Here is a 25,531-nt window from a genome sequence, read left to right on the forward strand (position 1 = left end):
AAACGATACTTAATACTGTGAGGCAAACGGTCTTTCAATACATCAATTTTGATCTAGAAAGGCCATATTTCTGGTCGTTGATCCTTACCATAAATTAAGGTAATCCACTGAGTTTTAATCTTCAACCCTTCGTTTAAACAAAACTTGAGATAAGTGGAATTTAGCATTAGTGCATGTTTATTTTGATGCAATATGGCATGTTAAACCATGTAAAGAAGGGAATGCATGGAATACAGCATTCAGAACCCCTCTCGGACTCTTTGAGTATTGTTTTATGCCATTTGGATGGAAAAATCCCCCAGCAATCTTTCAGCGTTTTATGGACCAATTTATATGTTGACATACTAACCACTTTGTTGTAATCTACTTAGATGGTATCTTGGTTTATTCAAAGGATCCTGCACATCACTATCATCATGTTTGTCTAGTACTCAAGAGGCTCTGTCAAAATCAGTTATTCTGTAACCTAGAGAAGTGTGAATTTGATTAACCCAAGAGGTAGTAGGGGGAAGGCATACAGGAGTTCCTAGCTCCTCTCTCTGCAGAATGTGCCTCCAAGACAGAGCTTTCTTGAGACCTCCAGCACGTAAAAGTGCTGACATTGTGCTTTCTCTGCAATGGCAAACAGATCCACTGTCCATCACCTGCCCTGAGGGACGCTCCCAGCAGAGTGAGGATAGTAAATTTGCCACTGTCCAGCACCTGCCATCAGGGACGTCCCCTGGGAATAGTAAATTTGACCCTCAGCCACTGTCCAGCACCTGCCCTTGGGGACGTCCCCAGCGGAGTGAGAATAGTAAATTTGCCCCAGCCACTGTCCAACGCTTGCCCCAAGAGTCTCCCTCAGTGGAATGAGAATAGTAAATGTGCCCTCCAGCCACTGTCCAGCACCTGCCTTGAGGGACGCCCTCAGCAGTCAGAACAGTAAATGTGCCCCCTACCCACTGTCCAGCACCTACCTTGAGAGACGTCCCAGCAGAGTGAGAATAGTAAATCCCCCCCCCCCCCAACCACTGACCAGCACTTTCTTTAAGAGGCGCCCTCAGCAGAGTGAGAATACTAAATTTGTCCTCCAGTCACTGTCCAGCACCTGCCATTAGGGACACCCCCAGTGGAGTGAGAACAGTAAATTTGCCCCCCAGCCACTGTCAACCATCTGCCTTGAGGGTCGCCCCCGTGGAGTGAGAATTGTAAATTTGCCCACCAGCAGTTGTCCAGCACCTGCCCTTAGGGATGCCCCCAGTGGAGTGAGAATACCTAATTTGTCCCCCTTCCACTGTCCAGCACCTGCCCTGAGGGTAGCCCCCAGTAAAGTGAGAATAGTACATTTACCCCCAGTCACTGCCCAGCACCTCCCTGAGGGACGCCCCCAGCAGAGTCCAGCGCCTGCCATGAGGGATGCCCCCAGCGGAGTGAGATTCTGCCCAGCCACTGTCCTGAGGGATGCCCCCAGCAGAGTGAGAATAGGAAATTTGCCCCCCAACCCCTGTCCAGCTCTTGACCGGAGACACGCCCCTAACAGAGTGAGAATAGTAAATTTGTCCCCCAGCAACTGCCATGAGGTTCGCATCTAGCAAAGTGAGAATAGCAAAGCTGAACCCCACCCATTGTCAAGCACCTAGAACAAATGTATACTTACAACGTTAAGACAAACGTTCTGTTCTAAGGAATATGGTTTGACTGGAATGTAATTGCCAGAACAGCTTCCTTGTATTGTTGGAAAAAGCAATATGTTTTTTTTTAGAAAATATACACACCATATATTGTGTCAATTTTGAAATCGTCAAACTACTAAAACCTGCTGAAAAGCATGGAGACTGATACTTTACTGTTATGCGAAATGGCCGCAACGTAGTTTAAAAAATAAGGTTAACCCGCCTGAGCATTGTTCAGTAGCTGAGCTGAGAGGTTACTGAAGAGAAGTTGTATTTTGCCTGTATTCTCCTTGCCACTCTCCAGGATCAAGATTAGGGATATCCTCAGCACCCTTGTTTTGGATAATTAGTTTATCACTTTAGAGATGTACTTTTCTAATACATTTCTCCACATAACATTCTGAAAAACATGTCCCAAGTGGGATTGCCATACTCCTCTGTATGGTACCTATTAATTGATTAACATTGCCTGACACGGGTGTTAATATGGTTGTCCTGCACTTTGTAAAATGGCCGCCCGGTTGGAGCAGCCTTCCCTATTTGTCCATAGCGTGGCTATGCGGCAGTACCGGGTGTCCCACTACGCATGCGCTTCACCCTAGAGACCAGCGGCACGTGACAGGGGCTAAGACTAATCAGGTTGGTTGCGGAGGTTATAAGCAACAATGGCGGCTTCCTTGCGGCTCCGACTTCTCCAGTCCTCCCGACTCCGTGTGGGTAGGTCTCTGGTTGGCGTCTGCATTTCGGGCAGGTGAGTGATCTCGGCGGCTCTTTAATTCCCTTGCTATTGCACCCCTTTGGTATATTGTAAGATGTACTTTTTGTACCCTTGGTTGGACAAAAGCTCCCCACCACCCACCCATTTTGATGGACCCCATTGCTTGCGGGTCCGCGGAATTACCTCTCCCACCTCTTGCATCCCTACAGAGCCGGGCTCTTATTGTGGGGTACGTGTGGCACCGGGGATAGCGCCCCGAGCGCTCGTTTAGGCTGGGACCCTATTGTGTGCGGACCGGGGGTAGTTTTATGAGCCTCCAGCAATCACGGGACTTTGCTAGATGCGGGCCCCCCCTTTGCCGGTCAGACACGACCCCTGGTTTGCACTTACAGCCCTCTATGACCCCCCGGGTCACTTGCGGCCACACCCTTACTTGCGATGACGCTATTGGGAGCCTGAGAAGGGTTTCTGCGTAGTTCTCAGCTTACTCGTGCTTATGGTTACCTCCTCTTGGGTCGGGCAGTGATTCTGGCTCCGTTTTTACATTTTGCATGATGCTGTAGCCGTACGCTTGTTATGTATCTCCCCTTTTCTTCCCTCTCTCATTTAGGGTACCGAGCAACTTGGTGCCTGTACACAGGAGAAGACTGATGACATAACTGATAGTTCCAAATAGGGTGAGACTGTAAAATCCTAATACTTGATTTGCTAGCGATGCTTTAATATCCCCCCATGTCCTTTTACATAGCTCATTATGTGGAGTATGACTGAGTTCCCCAAACGTAACATCATTACTGTAACCTCATTTATTGTCATATATGTATATAGTCCTGATACACAAAGCCTATGCTGTGTTTTTAACATATTCCCCCCTCCCCTGGTTTTTAATTTATTCTCCCATGCACCGGTGCCAGAATCTGGCAAGTTTTTGTTTGTTAATAAAAGAGAGAAGACCCCACTTGTTCCAGGGAACAGGGTACCACCGACAATCAAAGTTAAAGGGAATTTTCCTGGACTAACTTTATGGAGAATACTTTTGCATCCCAAATAACATTTAGCTATGACACAAACACATTATTTAAAAAGAATTTTAGCCACCAACTAAAATATAACGTATATACGTTTTCGTTATTAAAAAATCTTTTACCTCACTTGACAGGGTATTATCCTTAACATAAGGAACCCACAAAGAAATTTAAAATTTCAGAAAAACCAGTTTTTTCTGAAAGACAATTAATACACACCTTTCCTAGTACAGTAAAAATTTCATAAGACATACATCAATAGAGAAAAACTATTACAGTATACATAAAAAAACAAATATCACAAAATAAATACAAATAACTTGATTAGAAAACAGACAAAAAAAACCTTCTTTTCAGCGGAACAACAGATGTTAGTCCCAGATAATCAGATCCAATAGCCTTATTATCATGCGTGTGAGCCTTCCAATGTCCAAGATTGGCGTATATATGGAAACCACTCGGCTTTACTTGGATTCTATAGACATAGTGCGCACTATGTCTATAGAATCCAAGTAAAGCCGAGTGGTTTCCATATATACGCCAATCTTGGACATTTATTTTGTGATATTTGTTTTTTATGTATACTGTAATAGTTTTTCTCTATTGATGTATGTCTTATGAAATTTTTACTGTACTAGGAAAGGTGTGTATTAATTGTCTTTCAGAAAAAACTGTTTTTTCTGAAATGTTTTATTTCTTTGTGGGTTCCTTATGTTAAGGATAATACCCTGTCAAGTGAGGTAAAAGATTTTTTAATAAAGAAAACGTATATACGTTATATTTTAGTTGGTGGCTAAAATTCTTTTTAAATAATGTGTTTGTGTCATAGCTAAATGTTATTTGGGATGCAAAAGTATTCTCCATAAGTTAGTCCAGGGAAATTCCCTTTGACTTTGGAAGTTTTTGTTTGAATAATGAACCATATACCACAATCTAGGACTTCGGTGTTGCCATTAACTGGAGTATTATCCCTACTTTTTGTCTCCCTTTCTAGATTTCATTAGGAATGAGCAGGACCCCTGGGCCTGCACTATAGTATCCTGTGTAAGGTAACACTGTCCTACCACAGCGTGTAGCACTGTTATGTATAATTTGTCTTGGTCTTGACGAATTGCATAGAGAGCATGAAACATGTTGACCATCAGGCAGAAACCTACACTGCTGGATCATTGCACCAGAGTGTATTTTCACGTCACTGTTTTTATCAAGGTAGTTAACCACCACATTAAAAAGTTTTAGTGGATTAATTAACCTTTTTTTAATTCACCCACTTATCACGTCTACACTCCCACTAGAGCCCTCACATCCACATGACCAACTGGCAGGAACAAAAGATCTCCGGTAAAGAGCCCCTTTATTATGGGAGCCCGTCAGACATTGCAGCGCCAGCCTGACGAGGTGCAAAACCCAGATGATGAAGCATGACACCTAGCTTGCTGGGTGTGTGAGGGTTTTAGTTCCGAAAGGGGGATTCCCCTTGACCCCCTCTTCACCTCACGTAGTATTGGTTCATTTATTCTACTTCCCCTGGTAACAGTGTATCCTTCTTTGATGATATAGCTCCAGGGCCTATACACTGGACCCCATTAAAAATAGCCCTCTTGGTTCCTCCCTTTGTTGAATAGTAAATTTGCCCCACAGCCACTTTCCAGCACTTGACCTAAGAGTCGCCTTCAGTGGAGTGAGAATAGTAAATTTGCCCCCTCTACTGTCCAGCACCTGCCCTGAGGGACGCCCCCAGCAGGGTGAGAATACTAATTCTCCAGTATTAGGGGTGTCTTTCATAGATTCACATGCCTGAATCATTCCCCGTCGTCGGAGTGGGAGTCCCACGGTACATAAAAAAGCAGTAATATGCTATAATTACATTGGAAAAAACACTAATTCCCAAACAGGAAGTATAGTAGCACAAGCTACCCTAGAAAAAACTTCCACCTTAGTGACTATCCCAGTCATTATGTATAGTCTAAAGTCCAGCCAATCAGGCGCCAGCACCCACTAGAACCTTCTCCCCAGAGGCTCAGGCTCTCAGATTTTTTACCGCACGTCGTGTGTTAGGGAGTCTCCCTGAGCTCTGCTCAGTTTTCTCAACTTTACTTCAATTTGAACTACTTTCAAGGATGTCTTCTAAGAAGTCTCTCTTCAGAGCCTGTGATTGTTGTGGTAAGCTTCGGCTTTTTGAGAAAGATCCACACAAAAAGTGTATATATTGCCTATACCCAGATCATCAGGCCTCTGACTGTAAGATCTGCAGAACCATGCCTCAAAAGACTCTCAGGGATAGAGAGGGTCGTTTACTTCTGTGGTTGAAAAGACTAAAGGATTCTTCTAATCCTGCATCTGAGGTGGGCAGCATTGCCTCTGGTTCAACTGCAGCCTCTAGGAAGAGGCCTGCGCCTGAAGGAATGTCATCACCTAAGGCAAAGGTGACTAAAAAACAACCACCTACTAAGGGACTGGATAAGCCTTCAACATCCAAGGCTGTCCCCACAGGCAAAGGCTTGGAGAGCACTTCTGACCTTCAAAAGAGAATTACCATCAAGATTCCTCAGTCATCTGAGAGGAATTTACCACAGACCTCATCTCCTCAAACGGCGATGTCCACTTCAACCTCCTCGTCGACGAGAGCGACGACTACAGTGACATCGACGGTAACTTTTTCCTCACCTAAACCTTGTATGATTATGTCATCGTCGTTGTCGTCACCAACTATGGTATTTGTCTCTGTGAAGCCTGTTCCGTCGACGTCCGTCGTTGACGCCTCGTCGTCGACTCCTCTGAAGGCTCTACCGTCGACAAAAAAGAAATAGTTGACGGGCTCCACACCGTCTACGAAGGTAACACCGTCGGCAAAGATTGACCCGTCGCCGAAAGTAACACCGTCGACGAAGAGTAACCCGTCAACGAAGAGTGACCCGTCGACGAAGAGTGACCCGTCGACGAAGAGTGACCCGTCGACGAAGAGGGTCCCGTCGACGAAGAGGGTCCCGTCGACGAAGAGTGTCCCGTCGACGAAGAGTGTCCCGTCGACGAAGAGTGTCCCGTCGACGAAACAGAAACCGTCGACGAAGGATGCCTCGTCGACGACAAAACCATCGGAAGGGAATCCTCCGTCGACGCCACAATTATCATCATGCACTGCACTACAGGTTTGGTCTCCGTCGACAGTGTTTCTAACACCACAACAAGCATCAGGGCAAATACGTGAAACAACAATGCAGTTTTCACCCCTTTGTATTTCACCTCAAAAGGTGTCTTCTGAAGTGCCAGACCAACTTTTGGACACTGAAAGTGAGGATGAGATGGTCCAGAATACATTTGGACAAGCAACTAGCCCATCGGAGTTGCATATTAAACTTCAAGAAGAAGATTATGATGTTTCTCAATCTCCTGTTCATATATCGACACCAGTGGAAGATAACCCGGTTGCTCAAGTGCCTTTGGCTTTACTATCCAACGTACAATATATGTTGGACGATTACTATAGGAGGTTCCCACCATCAGAGTCAGCAGATTCTGGGCCGACAACTCCAACTCCTGAAGCACCTCCACCCGTGCTTCCTCCGGTACGTCCGTCTTCACAATCACCCCCTACTCAAGAAGGAGCTCCGCAGTCTTCGGAGGATGAAGACCAAAGGGAAGAAGGAGAAGTGGATGATTTGTCGGAGTGGGAGGACTATCAAGTACAATCTCCTCAGACTACGTCGGCCTCCCCTCCGGTGGATGTGGCTAGTTTTCACTTACTAATGGAACGTGCAACCAAACGTTTTCATATACAAATGGAACAGACGGAGCAGGACTGTTTCTTGTACGATTTAAAGGATCAGCCCAGACGACAGATAAAGACAATACCCATCATTGATTTCATCTGGCAAGAAGGGATTAAGGTAATGTCAACGCCGGCCTCCATTCCTCCGGTCTTGCCACGCATAGATAAACAGTATAAAGCACCTGAAAAATCGCCTGCATGTCTGATCGGACATCCAAAACTTGACTCAGTAATTGTCCAGGCGGCCCAGAAGAGGGCCAGAAATCCATCCTCTGCAGTCACGGCACCGCCGGACAGGGATGGCAGACGCCTAGACTCAATCGGAAAGCGTGTTTCCACCATGGCTGCAACAACTGTTCGTGCTGCCAATGCATTGGCCATTTTAGGGCGGTACGACTGCCAAATGTGGTCTGACATCGCACCATTTATCGATCTCCTCCCTGAGCAATCCAAAGCTGAAGCACTTCAAATTCTTCAAGAAGGCCAAAGAATCTCTGAAGAGATTATCGATTCAGCTATAGATGTCGCATCTACAGGATTTCGACAGTTAGCAGGAGCTGCTGTCCTGCGCAGACAGGGGTGGTTACGTTCAACTTCTTTCAGGCAAGAAGTCCAGAACAGAGTTTTAGACATGCCATTCGATGGCGAATATTTATTTGGTCCCAAAGTAGAGGAAGCATTACAAACAATTAAAAAGGATTCTGAAACAGCAAAATCCTTAGGCACCCTGCAATTCCGCAAGCCGCCCTTTCGAGGAGCAAGAGGACGAGGAATGTCCTCCAATAGAGGTGGATACCAACAACAATCCACATACAGACAAAGTAACCAGCGCTATCAGACACAGCGCTACCAGTCTTATGGACAAAAAAGATCAACCTACACCCAGAACAGGGGTAAGAACTACTGCGGCAAAGACAAGCACCAATGAGTCTTTTCACCTGCCACCACCAATTCTCCACCCTCACAAAAAACTTGGCGGAAGAATATAGAAATTTTACTCCAACTGGCAGTCAATAACAACAGACAAATGGGTCCTGGAAATTGTGGCCAGGGGCCATGCCCTAGAATTCGAAAAATTCCCTCCAAATGTTCCGCCAAAAGGACAGCCTCCAGCTCACCTAAGGGAGCTGTTTGCCCAAATCAAGGTGATGTTACAAAAAGGAGCGATCAAGAGTGTTCCACAGAAGATGAGAGGAATGGGGTTTTACTCCAGGTTCTTCCTGGTAAAGAAAAAGAACGGGGAGTGGCGCCCGATCCTCGATCTTCGCGCTTTGAACAAATTTCTAAAGAAATTGACATTCCGGATGTTGTCACTTCAGGAAATATTACATCTTCTAGCAGCAGGAGATTGCATGGTCACCTTAGATCTCCAAGATGCATTTTTCCACATCCCCATTCTACCTCGTCACAGGAAATTCCTTCGCTTCAGGGTGGCTGGCAGGGATTACCAATTCAAGGTCCTTCCCTTCGGTTTACGGTCAGCTCCAAGAGTATTTACGAAAGTTTTAGCTCCAGTGGCTGCGCACCTCCGGCTGGAGGGAATACAAATTTTCCCATACCTAGACGACTGCCTTATAAAGGCCAGTTCTCACGAAACCGTTCATCAACACCTTCAACAGTGCCTACACCTATTCCAGTCTCTAGGCCTGACAATCAACTTCAGCAAATCCCAAATGCAATCGTCTCAAAGAAGGGCCTTCTTAGGAGCGACTCTAGACACTCAAAAACTCAAAGCTTTCGTCTCAAAAGAGAGACAGATAAAAATAAGTCGGCTAGCACAAGATCTGATGCAAAGAAAGTCAGCTTCAGTCCGACTGTACAAGTCTTTTCTAGGGATGGCATCGGCTTGTATTCCATTACTTCCGGCTCCGAATGAGGCCGCTTCAGGAGGAACTGACCTTACAGTGGCAACAGGTTTCGGGCACTTTCGAGGACCTCATTCAAATCACGCCACTCATGAAGAAGACTTTTCTCTGGTGGACACAGATAAGTCATCTGAGGCAGGGGTGCGCGTTCCTTCAAGACGCGCCGAGTCTAACCATCACTACAGATGCGTCCCTCGAGGGCTGGGGGGCTCATCTACAAGGCCTCACGATCAGCGGCAAATGGACTGCGCAGCAAAAACGGTGGCACATCAACCATTTAGAACTGAGAGCCATTTTTCTTGCACTCAAGGCATTTTGTGCCATCATTCAGGATGCCAATGTGTTGATACGAACGGACAACACAACAAGCATGCACTACGTCAACAAGCAGGGAGGAACACGATCTCTTCTCCTGTCTCAAGAGGCGCAGGATTTATGGTCATGGGCTCTTCACCGCAATGTAAATCTGCAAGCAGTGCATGTTCCGGGGACAGAAAACGTCCTCGCGGACGCGCTCGGCAGAACAACGGTAACCACCCACGAATGGGAGCTTCACCAGGAGACAGTGGAACACATATTTCATCAGTGGGGTTGGCCAGACCTAGATCTATTTGCGACAAGGACCAACAGCAAATGCCAAGGCTTCGCAAGCTGGCATCCCCACAAGAACTCTCTGGGGAATGCGTTCTCCATCAATTGGTCTCTGACGTTTGCGTACGCTTTCCCACCGATTCCACTAGTCCCCAAGGTTCTGCGGAAGATGAAGAAGGAACCTTGCCGACTCATCCTGATTGCGCCCAGATGGCCGCGCCAATATTGGTCTACAGAGCTCCTCCTACTGTCAGAGTGCAAGCCAATTCAGTTACATCCAATCCCGAACTTGCTCAGCATTCAGGAAGGACAAGTCTTCCATCCGGACCCAGCATCTCTGAGATTAGCGGCCTGGCTCCTGAACACCGTGAGTTCGCACACCTGAACATCCCGGAGGACTGTAAAGAGGTGTTGGCCAAGGCTAGAGCGCCTGCTACCATCAAGACGTACAGTCTGAAATGGAAGCGCTTCTGCATCTGGTGCCGTTCAGCAGAGGTTCACCCTTTTTCAGCAAAACCTGAGGAAATTCTACCTTTTTTCCTGCAGTTAGCACAAAAAGGTCTGTCTCATGCTACCTTAAAGGTGTTTCTGGCTGCAATATCCAGATATCGACAGGATGGGACCAATTCTCTGTACTCAGCAAGGATTATCCAACAATTCTTCAGAGGCCTCTTTAGAATGTTCCCTCCTGTACGCCGTCCACCTCCTTCATGGCATCTGAATGTGGTCCTAGCTCAACTCATGCGTCACCCATTCGAGCCCATCCACAAGGCCGACTTGAAGTACCTTTCGTGGAAAGTATCACTGCTCTTGGCTTTAACATCCTCCAGGAGGGTTAGTGATATCCAAGCTTTCACTGTGCATCATCCTTTCCTGCAATTCACAAGTGACTCTGTGATACTTCGCACAAATCCAAAATACATTCCGAAAGTACCTTCGGATTTCCATCGGAACGAACCTATTGTTCTTAAGTCGTTCTTTCCAGACCCGCAAACACCTGCGGAAAGAGCGTTACACTCGCTTGACATTAAAAGATGTCTTAAATTCTACCTACAAAGAACGTCTAATGTACGCACTTCTGACCAGTTGTTCATTACCTACGGTGCGATTCGTAAGGGGCAGGCAGTTTCAAAACAGACTATTTCAAGATGGATCTCTGCTGCCATTGCCTTTTGCCATGCACAGGCTGGGAGACCTTTACTGTCAGCGCCCCGAGCGCACTCTACAAGAGCGGTCTCTTCATCTACGGCCTTATTTGCTGGAGTCCCTCTTCAGCAGATCTGCAAAGCGTCTACTTGGGCTAGTCGCCATACCTTTACCAGACATTACTGTCTAGAGTCAATCAGCGAGGCTGATACTTCTGTGGGTCGAGCTGTTCTACGGAATCTGTTTCACTAAGGTGAGCCTCTGTTTTTCCCACCTCCTTGTTTCTGCTGTCAGACGCTTCTTATGTTCTGTTCACACATATTTCCATGATTGCATTATGTTATGCTTAATACGATATGTGTATTTTCACTTTGCATTGTTATATGCGTTACTTGCTGACAAGCTTGGCTTCATTAGCGTCTGCCCAGCAAGGATATGTACTGCTAGCTACTCTGATTCAGGCATGTGAATCTATGAAAGACACCCCTAATACTGGAGAAGAACAATAGTTACTTACCTGTAATCTGTGGTTCTCCAGTATTGGTGTCTTTCATAGATTCACATGCAACCCGCCCACCTCCCCTCAGAGGCTTTTAGGCTATGAGGTTTTTACCTACACTCCTGCGAGAAAATCTGAGAGCCTGAGCCTCTGGGGAGAAGGTTCTAGTGGGTGCTGGCGCCTGATTGGCTGGACTTTAGACTATACATAATGACTGGGATAGTCACTAAGGTGGAAGTTTTTTCTAGGGTAGCGTGTGCTACTATACTTCCTGGTTGGGAATTAGTGTTTTTTCCAATGTAATTCTAGCATATTACTGCTTGTTTATGTACCGTGGGACTCCCACTCCGACGACGGGGAATGAATCAGGCATGTGAATCTATGAAAGACACCAATACTGGAGAACCACAGATCACAGGTAAGTAACTATTGTTCTCCCCCCCCCCCCCCCCCCCCCCCCCAGTCACTGTTTAGAACCTGCCCCTAGGGACGCCCCCACCGGAGTGAGAATAGTAAATTGGCCCCAGTTTATAAGGCCACATGCCCCTAAAATATCAGGCCTCAAATAAACTTACTCCTGTCTGAAACGCTGGTCAATCTTGGATGCCCACAATTGTCCGTGTGGTCTCGGCCTCAAACATGACTTCAGTTCCTTGGACTGTAGCTTCATGTTCTGCAAGGCTATCTTATATAGGGAAGCCAAGCTCTTCATGGCTCAGACCCACAAAGGTTTGGATTGTTCCCACTCTAGGACTAGTTCCGCTAGTAGGTCTTCTACATCGCAGCATTCCAAGGAGAAATTTTCTCTAAAAATAAAATCACAAGAAGCACCACAGACTCGAGCCTTCCACCCTTAGGTGTTTCTTTTTTCCAGTCACGTGAGAAATTCTGCCGCTTCAAATCTTGACTCCGACCTTGATATAGTCTTCAAAGCCAATTATGGTTTTTGAAAGACAGCACATGGAGTTTCTGATGCACTCAGCTCACCCACACTATGTGGCCGCTTCAGCTCTTCTGTTTCGCTCTACCGCCCTCTGGTGGCCTTCTGGCCTGAAGAAGCCGCCGTCGGTAGCCCCTGACTCAATGCCAGTCAACCCGGGACAAAGCCAGGCCTAGCTAGTTGCCATGTAGCGGTGTCAGTGCTAAAGGCCCTGACGGCTGGAGTGTACTTCTTTTATCTGAAACACACAGTCTACTTCGGGTAAAGTGGAAACAACAGAAAGTCTCTTTTGAGAATAATCCCTTGTGTGAACCTCTACCATGTGCCATATATTCGCTAAAATAGATGCCCTCTTTGGCTTTGATTCAGATTGCATTGCTGACATTAGTTTCCCACAGTGGCGAGGAGAATCATGAGGCCGGTAAACTTCTTCCTCCATATCACACTCATGAAAACCGCTACATCGTTTTTTTGCTGGGCTGTCTCTTTGATCCATCTTCGAGGAGGTGACCTTTTTTATGACAGTTATCTTCAATGCAGCCAAAGTAATTGAACTTCCTATTTCTGTTGAAAATTGCAAGGCTCACTTATTGATGGAAATTCTGTAAACTCCCTCATCTGCCTCCCTCATCTGCCTATCAGCCTCTGCTGCTCTTTAATGAGCCCTGGTTGGGCCAAGTACTTACAGCTTGAGACAAGCCCTTTTCTGCCTTTGCCATTAATTGCCAGGTGGCGAAGAACCATAGGCTGTCAGTGCATGACTCCCAAGTTCCTCTCTATCCATCTTTCGTCTGATAGTTTAGTAGTGCAGATGTAGTCTTCCAGAGCCTGAGTGCTTTCCTCTCTACTCCCCTAGATTTTGAGACCAAGCGGACTGAAGCTATCTAAAAGAAACATTTCTCCTCTGGAAGTTTGTTCTTGCACTCCATATTCAATGAAGAACAGTCGCACACCTTCAGTAGTCACGTGGGTCAAATGTTGATCAAAGTAAGTCGGTGCTATTTGGTAATCCCTCCTGAGTAAGAGGGAAAAGAATATGGTCCAGTAGCGTTATCCCTAATGTGAACAACGTCTCCAAATGCACACAAATTTATAATGTTTTGAAAAAACACCTCATGAACTGTTTCATTGCAATCTTTCAATAAAGTTTTATTTTGAATTTCCTTTGATTCTTGAATTTCTCAAGTTGTCATGATGTTATTTTCACATCATTTATTTGCTTTCAACACTAGAATATTTTTCTTTGCCCAATGCATTTCGGGCATTGAGCCCTTCATCAGGGGCTTCCGTTACTGTTAAGAAGAATATACACAACATGGTAAACATTCCTAAACATGGCATTTCACACTTTTTTGTAAAAAAAAGATACATTAATGTTTGAAACTGTGTTGCGTGGAGATGGCCTTATGTCCCAAAGTGTGTATGAATTTATGGAAAAAGTTTAAGAGGATAGGTCCTAAAACCAAAGAGTGAAAAGACCGTTCATAAAATACGTGTCAGGTAAAAGAAAAGACAAAAAATGATTTAACCTCGGGCAATTGCATAAACCAGAGTGTACTGGCATCGAAATGCGATGTTTAAAGTTGAGCAAGTGGCTAAATTGGTTACAAACAACCGTAGTGTTTTAAAACATACCAAAATGATTCTTACGTATTTCTCAAGAGTCATGAAAACGTTGTGTAATTTATCTGTAACACAATGATAAACAACGGGTGTTTTTAACCCCTTCGCTGCGGCGGCAATTGCCGCCGCAGCGCTAGGGGGGTGGGGCAGCCACGCGGCGCTCCCATGCTCGTGACGGAACCGCTCCGTCACGAGCCTCGGGTGCGCTGTGCTTATGACGGAGCGGTTCCGTCACTGCCCCGCCCGCTCAATGGAACGTTCAGAGCAGGCGCGGAATCCGCGCCGAGCGGGCCGTGACGGAACCGCTCCGTCATCAGCACAGCGCGTCCGTGGCTGGTGACGGAGCGGTTCAGTCACCAGCATGGGAGGGGTTAAGCTGGTGTGATGGCGTACGCCAAACGTTAAAATTTCTAACAAGAACATAATGTCGCTCACTTACAAGCAATTCTCGGGCTTCGTATCGCTTTGCCGAAGCTTAAAACAGTTTCTCAGCGTGTAAGATAACCGCTTACTTGCAGAAAAAATTAAAAAACAGATCTTACCACAAAGTTAACATGGATGAGCGTCTGTTGGCACTCGCAATCTGTTCTCGTTGGACCCGGAAGTGAGGAACATGTTTACACATGACCATAAAAATACATGAAAAAACGTGAAAAAAACCTCAATGAAAGAAACCACGTGGTTTCGAGGTTCCGATCGGTGCATTGCTAGTGGGATGCAGGTGGCTATGCATTAGAGAATGCGTAGAAAGAAACTAAATACTGTGGACTTGTATTATTGGGGAATCGTGGTCCCCATATTAGATCGATGTTCACATGGGGTTAATTTGCGGTAGATTAAAGGTGTAAAACGGTGAAAAAATATAAAAAGTGAGTGTCTAAGAATAAATGTAAACATGTGATACTGACTGGGTATGGTATACTATAAAGGCTAAAAAGGCCATCTTGTGAATCTGTGATGTGTCATACAACCACTATTATATATGTCAAAGATCTGTTCACGAAATCGCAGTTAAACTGCACGTGTGGTAATTAACACTCCAATATTTTCATCAATGTCAATTGGTGACTTTTGATTTGGGTTCCGTTGGTGTGGGTAGAACATTAGAGAAGAAATGTTTTAATCTTAGAGACCTCATGAATTTATAGATGCATACTTGCGTATCTAATAGATTGGAATGAAATGTAGATACGAATGTTGTGCATTTCTGTAACAACAAAGAACAACACACCTTAAAAAATCTGGCAAATAATTCTGAGATTACCATTGTCATTTTAGACACAGAATTTTATACGAACCGTGTAAATGAACATGTGCATGGCATCCATACAAACTACAAAATAGATCAGGACCCTACCCTACACCAGCTTAAAAACACCTGTTGTTTATCATTGTGTTACAGATAAATTACGCTCCGTTTTCATGACTCTTGAGAAATACGTAAGAATCATTTTGGTATTGTTTTAAAACACTACGGTTGTAACTTTAAACATCGCATTTCGATGCCAGTACACTCTGGTTTATGCAATTTCCCGAGGTTAAATAATTTTTTGTCTTTTCTTTTACATGACATGCATTTTATGAACGGTCTTTTCACTCTTTGGTTTTACGGCCTATCCACCTTACTTAAACTTTTTCCATAAACTCATACACACTTTGGGACATAAGGTCATCTCCACGCAACACAGTTTCAAATATTATTTATTTATTTATTTAAATGTGAAATGCCATGTTTAGGAATGTTTACCATGTTGTGTATATTCTTCTTAACAGTAACGGAAGCCCCTGATGAAGGGCTCAATGCCCGAAATGCATTGGGCAAAGAAAAATATTCTTGTGTTGAAAGCAATCAATCACAATCAATCACGAAATTTGTATAGCGCGCTACTCACCCGGAGGTTCTCAAGGCGCTTGGGGGAAGGGGGTCCGCTACTGCTCGAACAGCCAGGTCTTGAGTTGCTTCCTGAAGGAGAGGTGGTCCTGGGTCAGGCGGAGGTGGATGGGGAGGGAGTTCCAAGTCTTGGCTGCCAGGTAGGAGAACGATCTTCCTCCCATGGTGGCTCTTTGGATGCGTGGAACGGTGGCGAGGGCGTGGCTGGTCGATCGTAGCTGGCGGGTGGGAATGTAGAAGGTCAGGTGGTTGTTGAGGTACCTGGGGCCCAGGTCGTGGAGGGCCTTGTGTGCGTGGGTGAGGAGTCGGAACGTGATTCTCTTGCTGACGGGGAGCCAGTGCAGGGGTCTCAGGTGTCCGGAGATGTGGCTGTGTCGCGGGATGTCCAGGATGAGTCGTGCGGAGGCGTTCTGGATTCATTGGAGTCTTTTCTGAAGTTTGGCTGTGGTTCCGGTGTAGAGGGTGTTCCAGAAGTCCAGTCGGCTGGTGACGAGTTCCTGGGTGACCGTCTTTCTGGTTTCGGTGGGGATCCATCGGAAGACCTTTCGGAGCATGCGTAGGATGTTAAAGCATGATGATGAGACGGCGTTGACTTGTCTGGTCATCGAGAGGGAGGAGTCCAGGATGAAGCCCAAGTTGCGTGCGTGGTCCGTTGGTTTGGGTGCGCTGCCCAGGGCGGGAGGCCACCAGGAGTCGTCCCAGGCAGAGGGTGAAGATCCCAGGATGAGGACTTCCGTCTTGTCTGAGTTGAGTTTCAGGCAGCTGTTCATCATCCACTCGGCTACGTCATTCATCCCTTCGTGAAGGTTGGTTCTGGCGGTGGTTGGGTCGTTGGTGAGGGAGAGGATCAGCTGGGTGTCGTCGACATAGGAGATGATGTTGAGGTTGTGTTGGCGAGCGATGGCTGCGAGGGGGCTCATGTAAACGTTGAAGAGGGTGGGGCTGAGTGATTATCCTTGTGGTACGCCGCAGATGACCTCGGTGGCCTCGGATCGGAACGGGGGAGGCGGGCAAATAAATGATGTGAAAATAACATCATGGCAATTTGAGAAATTCAAGAATCAAAGGAAATTCAAAATAAAACTTTATTGAAAGATTACAATGAAACAGTTCATGAGGTGTTTTTTCAAAACATTATAAATTTGTGTGCATTTGAGGACGTTGTTCACATTAGGGATAACGCTACTGGACCATGTTCTTGCACTCCCCCAGCACCACATGCTTGCTGGCCCAATGCGCCAGCACATTTTGGCAGTTGGCGATGAGTAGCTCCCCAGACTATATATGGAATCGCTTAGCATAGCTGGTTAGGGATGGCTAGGATGCTGCCAAGGCAGTGTTCCACTGTCTTTTTGGAGTAACCTCCCATGGCATATGGAGGACCACTCTGCATGGTTGGGCTGAATGGCTAGGATGCAGCTTAGGAGATTTGATCATCTGGCAAACTATGACTATAGCCAGATCCATTTGAAACAGGCATAGAAATATTGCAGTACGCATACTTCCTTTTGCCCGATCTTCAGTATAACAGGAGGTTCCTTTGGTTCATTGTACTGGACATGCACAACTAATATCGGAGTTTGATCTATGAACTCAACAGATCACTGAAGGTATTATAAAAAGATACTCACTTCGGTAGAGGCCAGTCTGCAGCTGCAGAAGTTGCATTTCAATCCCTAATTAGAGGTTGCCTGGTAATTGCTTCCTAAAAACAGCTGACTACACCCAGTCTAACCCTAGTAAATTGATCCTCGTCAAAATTGTTTTTTTTTAGCATGGTTCCATTATTTTCCTTTGATTACATGAAGAATCTTTTAATCCCAAATAGCCATTCTGGACATAGGTTACATAGAAATCTTTCCTCTACTAGAAAGAGTGACATCCATCTTAGAGATGGACCTATACCTGAACATTTGATAGATCATGGCCTGCTGGGTCCAGTGGTACTGGCTCCTGTTTAGGTGAAGTTCCTAATGTGAAGCTGTACATTAGATCCATGCGGCATTAGCTGACAGAGCACTGATTATTGCTGAACAGCTATCCTAAGACTATGTAGGCCCACCAATTGCATAGGAATTTCGAGGAGATGCATCGATGCTCCAAACCTGCCAATGGGGTGTCCATTTTGCCTGCCTGATCTGTAATTTATAGTCACACCAGACTAATGTTAGTAGGTATTAGGGATGCACTACGTACCTATCTACCAATGCATGATGGGACAGGTCTGATACCGTCCTCCATATAATAATTGGGGTTGAAGGTTGTTTTAGTACATACAGCCTATCCCACCGACCTCGTAATTCAGGAAAATATGGTTCAATCTTTCATTACATCGCCTCTGACTGAAAGTAGGACTAAGTCTCTTGTGTGCAGTCTCCACTGAAATGAAAAATAAAATCACAGAGCCATCTCTCCATTCCAGTTTGCCAATGCTCGCCAGTCAAATATACCAGAGTACTTCTGAAAATACCAGCTGGTCGGCATGATCATTGTTACTTAAGGCTAGTGCTTTTAATTGCGTCAGGTGAGACATGCCACCGTGTGAGAGGCTACCCAGTGTCAGATCTGTTGTTCAGTATCAGGACTCGTACTGCCTTTCTAAATTGTGGACCGTGCAGTCATTCCCAGTTTGGAAAAGGATAACTTTCCTCTAGTAATGCTATCTCATAGAAAGGCCCAGCAATTTAATAAAGAACTTGCAAGGGGGGAAAGCGTTTGGGGTCAACCAGCTGAAGAGCCTAAAGTGGTTCTCTAGACTGGGTAATGCATTTGTCGTCATTAAAGCAGGTCCTGGAGCTGTAAATCTGTTATTTTTCTTTGAATCATCCGCCCTAGCAGACAGATTCTATATTCTGTCCATATGAACAGCCCACTTAATATAGGTATTGGCCTCAGAATTTCGTTGGCAGTCATTTTCACATATTAAGAATTGTTGATATAATATTAGATTAAGACGATTCATTAGGAAAGAAAAAAAATGTTCCAACCCAAACAAATTTAATTTATAATTGGTCAAGAATTTTTAAAGTCAATATAAGAAGGAAATATGGGCTGCCAAAGAGACAAAGTAGGGAAGGATTGGAGGTCCTGCATAAGAATTGCAACTATGGGCCAGATGCACGACGTAAAGTTGCATGCGCAAACGGGTTTGCGACCAGTTTGCGCATGCAATTTTAGCCTGGGCCATGTACTTACACAATTTTGCGACTCGCAAAATAGTGTATTGCGACACGCTATTAGGAAGGGGCGATCCCTTCCTAATAGCGACCGCAGAGCCTTGTATGAATGTTTTTCATTCGCAAAACACTCGCAAATGACCCCCCTCTTCAAGAGGGTGGTAATGAAGTTGCAAATGGGAAGAGGTCCCCAGGGGACCCCTTCCCCTTTGTGACTGGCTCCAAAAATATTTTTTAAGGGCAGGCAGTGGTCCCAGTGACCACTGTCTGCCCTTAAAAAATGAAACTAAAACGTTTCTTTTTCTAACTTTTTTTTTTTTTTATAAATGCATTCCGATTTCCTCTAAGGAAAACGGGCTGCATTTTAAAAAAAAAAAGCTGTTTTATTTAAAAGCAATCCACAGACATGGTGGTCTGCTGAGCCCAGCAGGTCACCATCCGTGGGAAGGCCTTTCATTCCCAATGGGCTCGCAAACTGCGAGAGGCTCATTAATATTCATGAGTCTCGCAATTTGTTACCCCACTGGGAATCGCAAACAGTGTTAAACACACTGTTGTGCATGCAAAATAGCACCTCGCAAATTGCGAGTCGCAAAACACTCGCAATTTGCGAGGCGCTATTTTGCCAGTCGTACATCTGGCCCTATATCAGTTAATGGACCAGTGCTGAAGTTAGAAAGGAATAGTATCCCTGTGGAAATTTGGTTGAAATAGGCGTCATGTTAGTTAAATCAAGCCCAAGACTATTGCATGGGGAAGTGAACATCACAATTATAATTTAATTGCAGAAATAGACAACTTTCATGCTAACGTTTGGTGCAAATCAGTGAGACTCACGATTATTAGAGGTCAGTAGCACAACTAAGGGTTGTCATCTAATGAGGGAGGTTAGATGGGGCTTCAGCCCCGAATGTGCTGCCGCCTGGCATCTATAGACATGTTCCAAATTACTGGGTCCAGTGGTTTGACACACTTTTTAAAAAGAGTTCTTTAACATGGATGGTTCCTGCTTAATGAAACTGCTCGATCTTGTACCACCTTAATAAAACGATGATAATTCAGTCCCGAGCAATGATCGCCTGATTGTTCCACTAGATGTGGAGGTTAAATATTATGCCTCAATTCTAGTAGAACAACTTGGGGCTTACAACAATAATTTGATTCCGAACCGACAGAAAAGCTAAGGAATCTCTAGATAACATCATAGCCACATCAACATTGATTGAACATGAAGAGGTCGGCCCTGATTTTCTGTTTTTAACAGGGACTTGGCTCTGTGACTCTTCAAATCCGTCGGTTGCCACAGCTATTCCGGGGGGCTACCAAATGGTTAGGAAAGACCGCCCGAGTGGCAAGGGTGGAGGTATAGCCATCATTTTAAAAAGCCTTTACTCCTGCTTGCTCCCCCCTATTGAAGACGTTGCTGGTGCAGAAACTTTATGGTTTCAACTAGTGATATCCCCCCCATCAATCTATGGCCGTCATACTTGTGTACCGACCTCCGGGTTCCACCGGCCTGTTTCAGTTCCAGATGCCACCAGCCTAAGGGATGCTTTGAATATTTTTAAACTGACCCCTTTTTTTCAGGCTCTGATCCACGAAAAGGGCCATATTCTTGATCAGGTGTTTTCCACATGGGACATAGATGCCCCCCCCCCATCCTCAGGTGTGGTCAGATCATTTTCTCCTGGAGTTTAGAGTTCACCGAGAAATCGCACCCTTAAACACCCATGGCAAGCCCCGTATAGGTAGCTTTAGACCATACTATTGCATCACTCCTGAAGCGGTGATGGGGGCCCTTGAGTCCCATCCACTTTCATTGAGTGGAATTGTGGAAGATGATGTGACTGCCTTCGACAGCTCGCTACTGCTCCGTGCAGCAGAGCTGGCCCCTCTTTCTTCCCGCCCTGCTCACTCTTCCTGTGTCTCTGCTCCCTGGTTTACTCCTGCTCTGAAAGAAAGTAGGAGTATTTGCAAAAAACTTGAGAGAGCTCGGTCGGAAGAACTTTGCGATAAGGGAGAAAATTGTCTATAAACAAGCTCTCAAGTCTCATCACAAACTCATTCTAGAAGAGAAAAAATCTTTCTTCTTCAAGAATAGATGCAGCGGGGTATACCAACAAAGAGATTTTTTAAAATAGTAAAGGAATTCTCATCTCCCAAGGCAATAATTAGAACTTTTTCTTCCTCTGCACTCTGGGTGGATAAGATAGGCACTTTTTTTGCTGAGAAAATCAGAAAAATTCAGGATACATTTCCTACCGCCCCTGGGGCTAACAATCTGGACAGCGGCCTTTCTCATTCTTCCCCTTGTCTCGTTGTGCCTCTCCTTACGGAGTTCCCTCCTCTGCCGCTGGCAACTTCATTAGGCATTCTGAAGAACCTGAAATCAGGCGCTTCATCTGATCCCTGTCCTGCGTCTATTTTGGCAGCTATAGCCATGCCCATTAATCCCTATGTGAATCAGATATTGAACACCTCCTTGCAGCAGGGGTGTATCCCTGTCAAGTGGAAGAAAGCACACATACTTCCCTTTCTGAAAAAAAACGAACATGGATCCTGAGACACCTGCTAACTATAGGCCCATATCTCTCCTGCCTTTTTCAAAGTACTGGAAAAATATGTTCACTCTGTCACCTCTGCCTTTTTAGAGACTAACAATATTTTGCACCAAAGTCAATCAGGGTTTTTCCGAAATTTTAGCACCGAAACAGCACTCCTGGAAATTTCAGAGTCTATTAAGGACGTTTTGGATAGGGGCGGTAAGGCTATGCTGATATTGCTGGATCTCTCGGCGGCTTTTAATACCGTCCCTCATAGCAGACTCCTAATGAGACTCCAGGAGTCTGGCTTTGATGGGACGGTACTCAAATGATTTGCCTCTTTTTTTTCAGGGTGCCAACAGACCGTCTGGGCTCCCCTTTTTCTGCACTCATCCCCCCTTTGGAGGTGGGAGTTCCTAAGGGTTCTGTCCTTAGCACTACCTTATTCAATCTGTACATGTCTCCTCTGGCTAGTCTAGCTGAGTGGCATGGAGCTAAAATAGTATTGTATGCCGACAATAACCAATTACTTTTTACATGCGACAAAGATTCAGAGTTTGAGGGAGAAGCTATTAAGATCTGTCTTTCTGCAGTGTTTTCCTGGCTCCAACAGAATCAACTTAAATGTAATGCCAACAAGTCGGAAGTCATTTTCTTTCGTTGCCCATCTAACAACTTGGGGCAGAGCTGGTGGCCTCAGGATATGCACCCTCCGGCTAACGCAGTGTTGTCCGTAAAAAATCTAGGTGTAAAACTGAACAACTCTCTGAGTATGAAGCTACAGGTTCAGACTGTGGCCGGTCAGTGTTTTGGCTTCCTGAAAATGCTCAAACAATTTCTGCCTCTACTTCAGATCCCACACAGAAAAACTGTAGTCCAGGCCCTGATTGGCTCTAGGCTAGATTATGTGAATATTCTATGTCTTGGCCTCCCAGAATATCTGCTTACCCACCTCCAGGTGGTGCAAAATGCTGCAGCCAGGGCTATTCTTTCTTCCTTCTCTTTGCCCTAGGACCCGGGTGTCGGATCATCTGAACTCTCTTCACTGGCTACCAATCCGCAAGCAGATACAGTTCAAGGCCCTTGTTTTGGCTTTCAAGACCGTACATGGTTCTGGAGCCCCTTATTTAAGGAAAAGAGTCCAGTTCTACCACCCTCGTCGCTCTCTCCGTTCCGCCTCTTTGGCGTTAGTTTGCACTCCGGTGGCGAAGTGCTCCCGAATAGGAGGACACTCTTTTCAGTTCCAAGTGGCAAAACTATGGAACAATTTACCACTTGCTCTGAGACTTCTTCAGGATCTGCTCCCCTTCAGGAATGCTCTTAAGATGTGGCTATTTCAGCAATAATTCAGCACTATGCTTCCTAGTATTCTTCCCCCCTCACCTCTTATGTTAAGTCTTCACTCACCCAGCATAGGGACACTCAGTAAAGTAGCTGTGCGCTTTATAAAACCCCTCTTAACATAACATAACCAGGGCAGACTCGAAACCGCTCTTCACCTGCGTTGGTGAATTCTAGACCTCCTTTGAACGCATAAACCACAATAGTCTTTGGTGGAAGCCATCTGCCTGGAGTATGTTGCCATAACTATTAAGAGCTATTCAGTCACTGTAGTAATCCGTGGATGCAGGTAAAGCTAGGTGAGAACTTGTTAACCAATAGAATTTCTACAGACAGATGTCTGCAACAAGGATGTGTACTTGCCCCGTGTTGTCCAGCCTGTGTGTGGCAGAATGGAACTACAAATTCATAACAGCAGAACTCAAGCAATCAAACTTAGAGGCAAGGATGTGTATGTACTGCAGTATGCAGACAAAGTTCTTTTAAATAGATCAGGCCTAACACTGGATTGCCTTCAACAGCCCTGGTATAAATACTGCAAAGAAAACGACTTAGTGATAAATTCCTCAAAATTAAATGTCATAGTGGTTGGTTTGAATAAAACAAATATGGCACCTGCATATACAACAAATATGTGCCATTTCATCATATAGGTGCGTGGCTGCAAGCGATGAGTGGCCACTCCACTCCCATAACATACTTAAAATCAAAAGCAGCAGCCTTTAACTTACACCCTATTAAAAGTTGATAACCGTCTTCATTGCTCATAAGTTCACCCACTTTTTGATATATTATAAACGCCCAATCTATTCCCTTTGGTTTATGGTCTGGAGACTTTCGGAGGAAACTACTCCAATAGACTAGAAACTACGTTTTATAATCTTTTTACAGAAATATTCAACTTGAAATTTTCCAGAAATCAGTCGCAAACTAGCCTTGAGTTTTGTGTGTTGTGCTAGTCGGCTGTTTATCAAAGAAACTTATTGCGGTTTTGGAACCAAAGCATACAATCGGGCAATGATATAATGAAATCACTTGGCTGGCATGAAATAAAAACTCCAACAAACAACCCATGGCTCACAGAAATTTCTAAAGCGCTTGATGCACTGGATGCAAGACAAGCCTGCATGGCCACATTTTTAGGTTGAGCCCAGAGCAGCGCATGCGCTGCTGCTCGACTTTTAGTAAGCAGCTTTTCAAAGTGCTACCCACAAGCTTTTCCTGGCCTAAAGCTTGTGTGCATGTGCACATGAACACGCGCAGCCGCCATTTGGCTTTGTTATCTCATTAACCGGCGCCATCTGGTGCTGATTACTTTCACTTTTGCCGCTCGCGTGTTTGCCGTCGCGTGCACCCCTGCTTTCACTTTTGCCGCCTTGTCATTTTATGAAGCTCCCTCGCATGCAGGTCACTGCTGAATGAAATCCAACTTTTGTGCCGTCTCCAGCCGGGTCCAATTTACCATTAGCCTGCAGGCATTTACAATTAAGCACCCGCAGCTACACGTTGCCGATTAGCTGAATCCTATTTATTTCAGCTCCCGTTCCAGGCGCAAGCTTCTCAGTTTTAGAGCAGCGCAGCACCCTAGAGGTAAGATGTGGCCATCCCTTACAGCACATGAATATTTTACATATTCCAATCCAGTCCGTTCTATCTGCTCAATTACTTTCTCTTTCCCGATCTACTGAAATATCTTTCAACATTTGTGTGTTTTAAAAGCACCGTTAATAATTTCATTCCCTTAGCCAGTCCGCGCTTGGTGCATAATTCACTGTCTTATTTCCGATTGCACTGAAGCGTTTTACACTTGGATGCACTGAAATATCTTTCAACACTTGCTGTCCTGTAAATAAATAAATAAAAAAAGCACCATGAATATTAGCAAACCCCTATTCATTTTCGCGTTTCTGATTGCACTGAATCAGCAAGGGGCTGAGCCGTGATTATGAAGGTAGTCACTTTAGAGACTCCCCCCCCCCCCCCCGACGTGAGCGACCTCCTTTAATGGCGCCCCCAGGAATCTCCCAGCACAGCTGCAGTGCGTGCACCGACGGCTTTCTGCACACAATGCGCGAATCTGCTTTGAAAGCCTAGCTTTCCTGTGGTCATGTAATTACTCCACTTCTTCCTCCACTGAATGACTCGTTCCCTTTCCTCTTAAACATTCCCAAACTATGGTGATGTTTTATATAATTAAAGCAGTTGTATTGTGTTTTCTTTTTTCCCTTCATCTCTTCCAGCCCCCACCCCTCAATGTCTTCATACTTTTCAGCTATACCAATAACCTTTAAAAGAAACAAACACTAGATTTTTGCTACACGGACCTTATGTATCTTGACGAACCGTCACAACCCATGGACAAACCTGCCTCTGCAGACTCTGAAAAACCCATGTCAAGCCCCATGCCTCCGCTATCCTTAGCTCGGGACTCAGTGACATTTATAATACACAGGAGAATGTAATTGCTTTTTTAACAAGATAATTACATCACTGTTCCCTGCACCAGTCAGTGACTTGGAATAGCCAGTACGCTTGTGAAGGTGCTTTCGCCATATTTAATGTCGTATTGTACAGCAGAGGGCATTCATTAAAATGCATGGTCACACAGTCTCCCTGCGTCCTGCTCCGCCAACAACTTTAGTCCTTAGTGTATTGCTGTTTCAACTCAGAGAGATACCATGCATGAAGGAAAAAAGCGGAATGCAGTGCGAAATTAAACCCACCAAAACGCAATCATTTGTTGCAGAAA

The 25,531-nt window shown here is 45.2% G+C and overlaps 1 protein-coding gene across 1 annotated transcript in view; it reads left to right on the forward strand.

The window, feature by feature from the left end:
• Window positions 1-25,531, forward strand: part of LOC144768795 (rab11 family-interacting protein 1-like) — a 490,744-nt gene that overhangs the window by 461,722 nt on the left and 3,491 nt on the right. The window contains exon 5 of the mRNA XM_078652739.1: window positions 2,984-3,050. Coding sequence (XP_078508865.1) covers window positions 2,984-3,024 — 41 coding nt within the window. The 3' untranslated portion in view covers window positions 3,025-3,050. The remainder of the gene's footprint in view (window positions 1-2,983; window positions 3,051-25,531) is intronic.

This window comes from Lissotriton helveticus, chromosome 7 (assembly GCF_964261635.1).
Source record: "Lissotriton helveticus chromosome 7, aLisHel1.1, whole genome shotgun sequence".
Taxonomy (NCBI): Eukaryota; Metazoa; Chordata; class Amphibia; order Caudata; family Salamandridae; genus Lissotriton; species Lissotriton helveticus.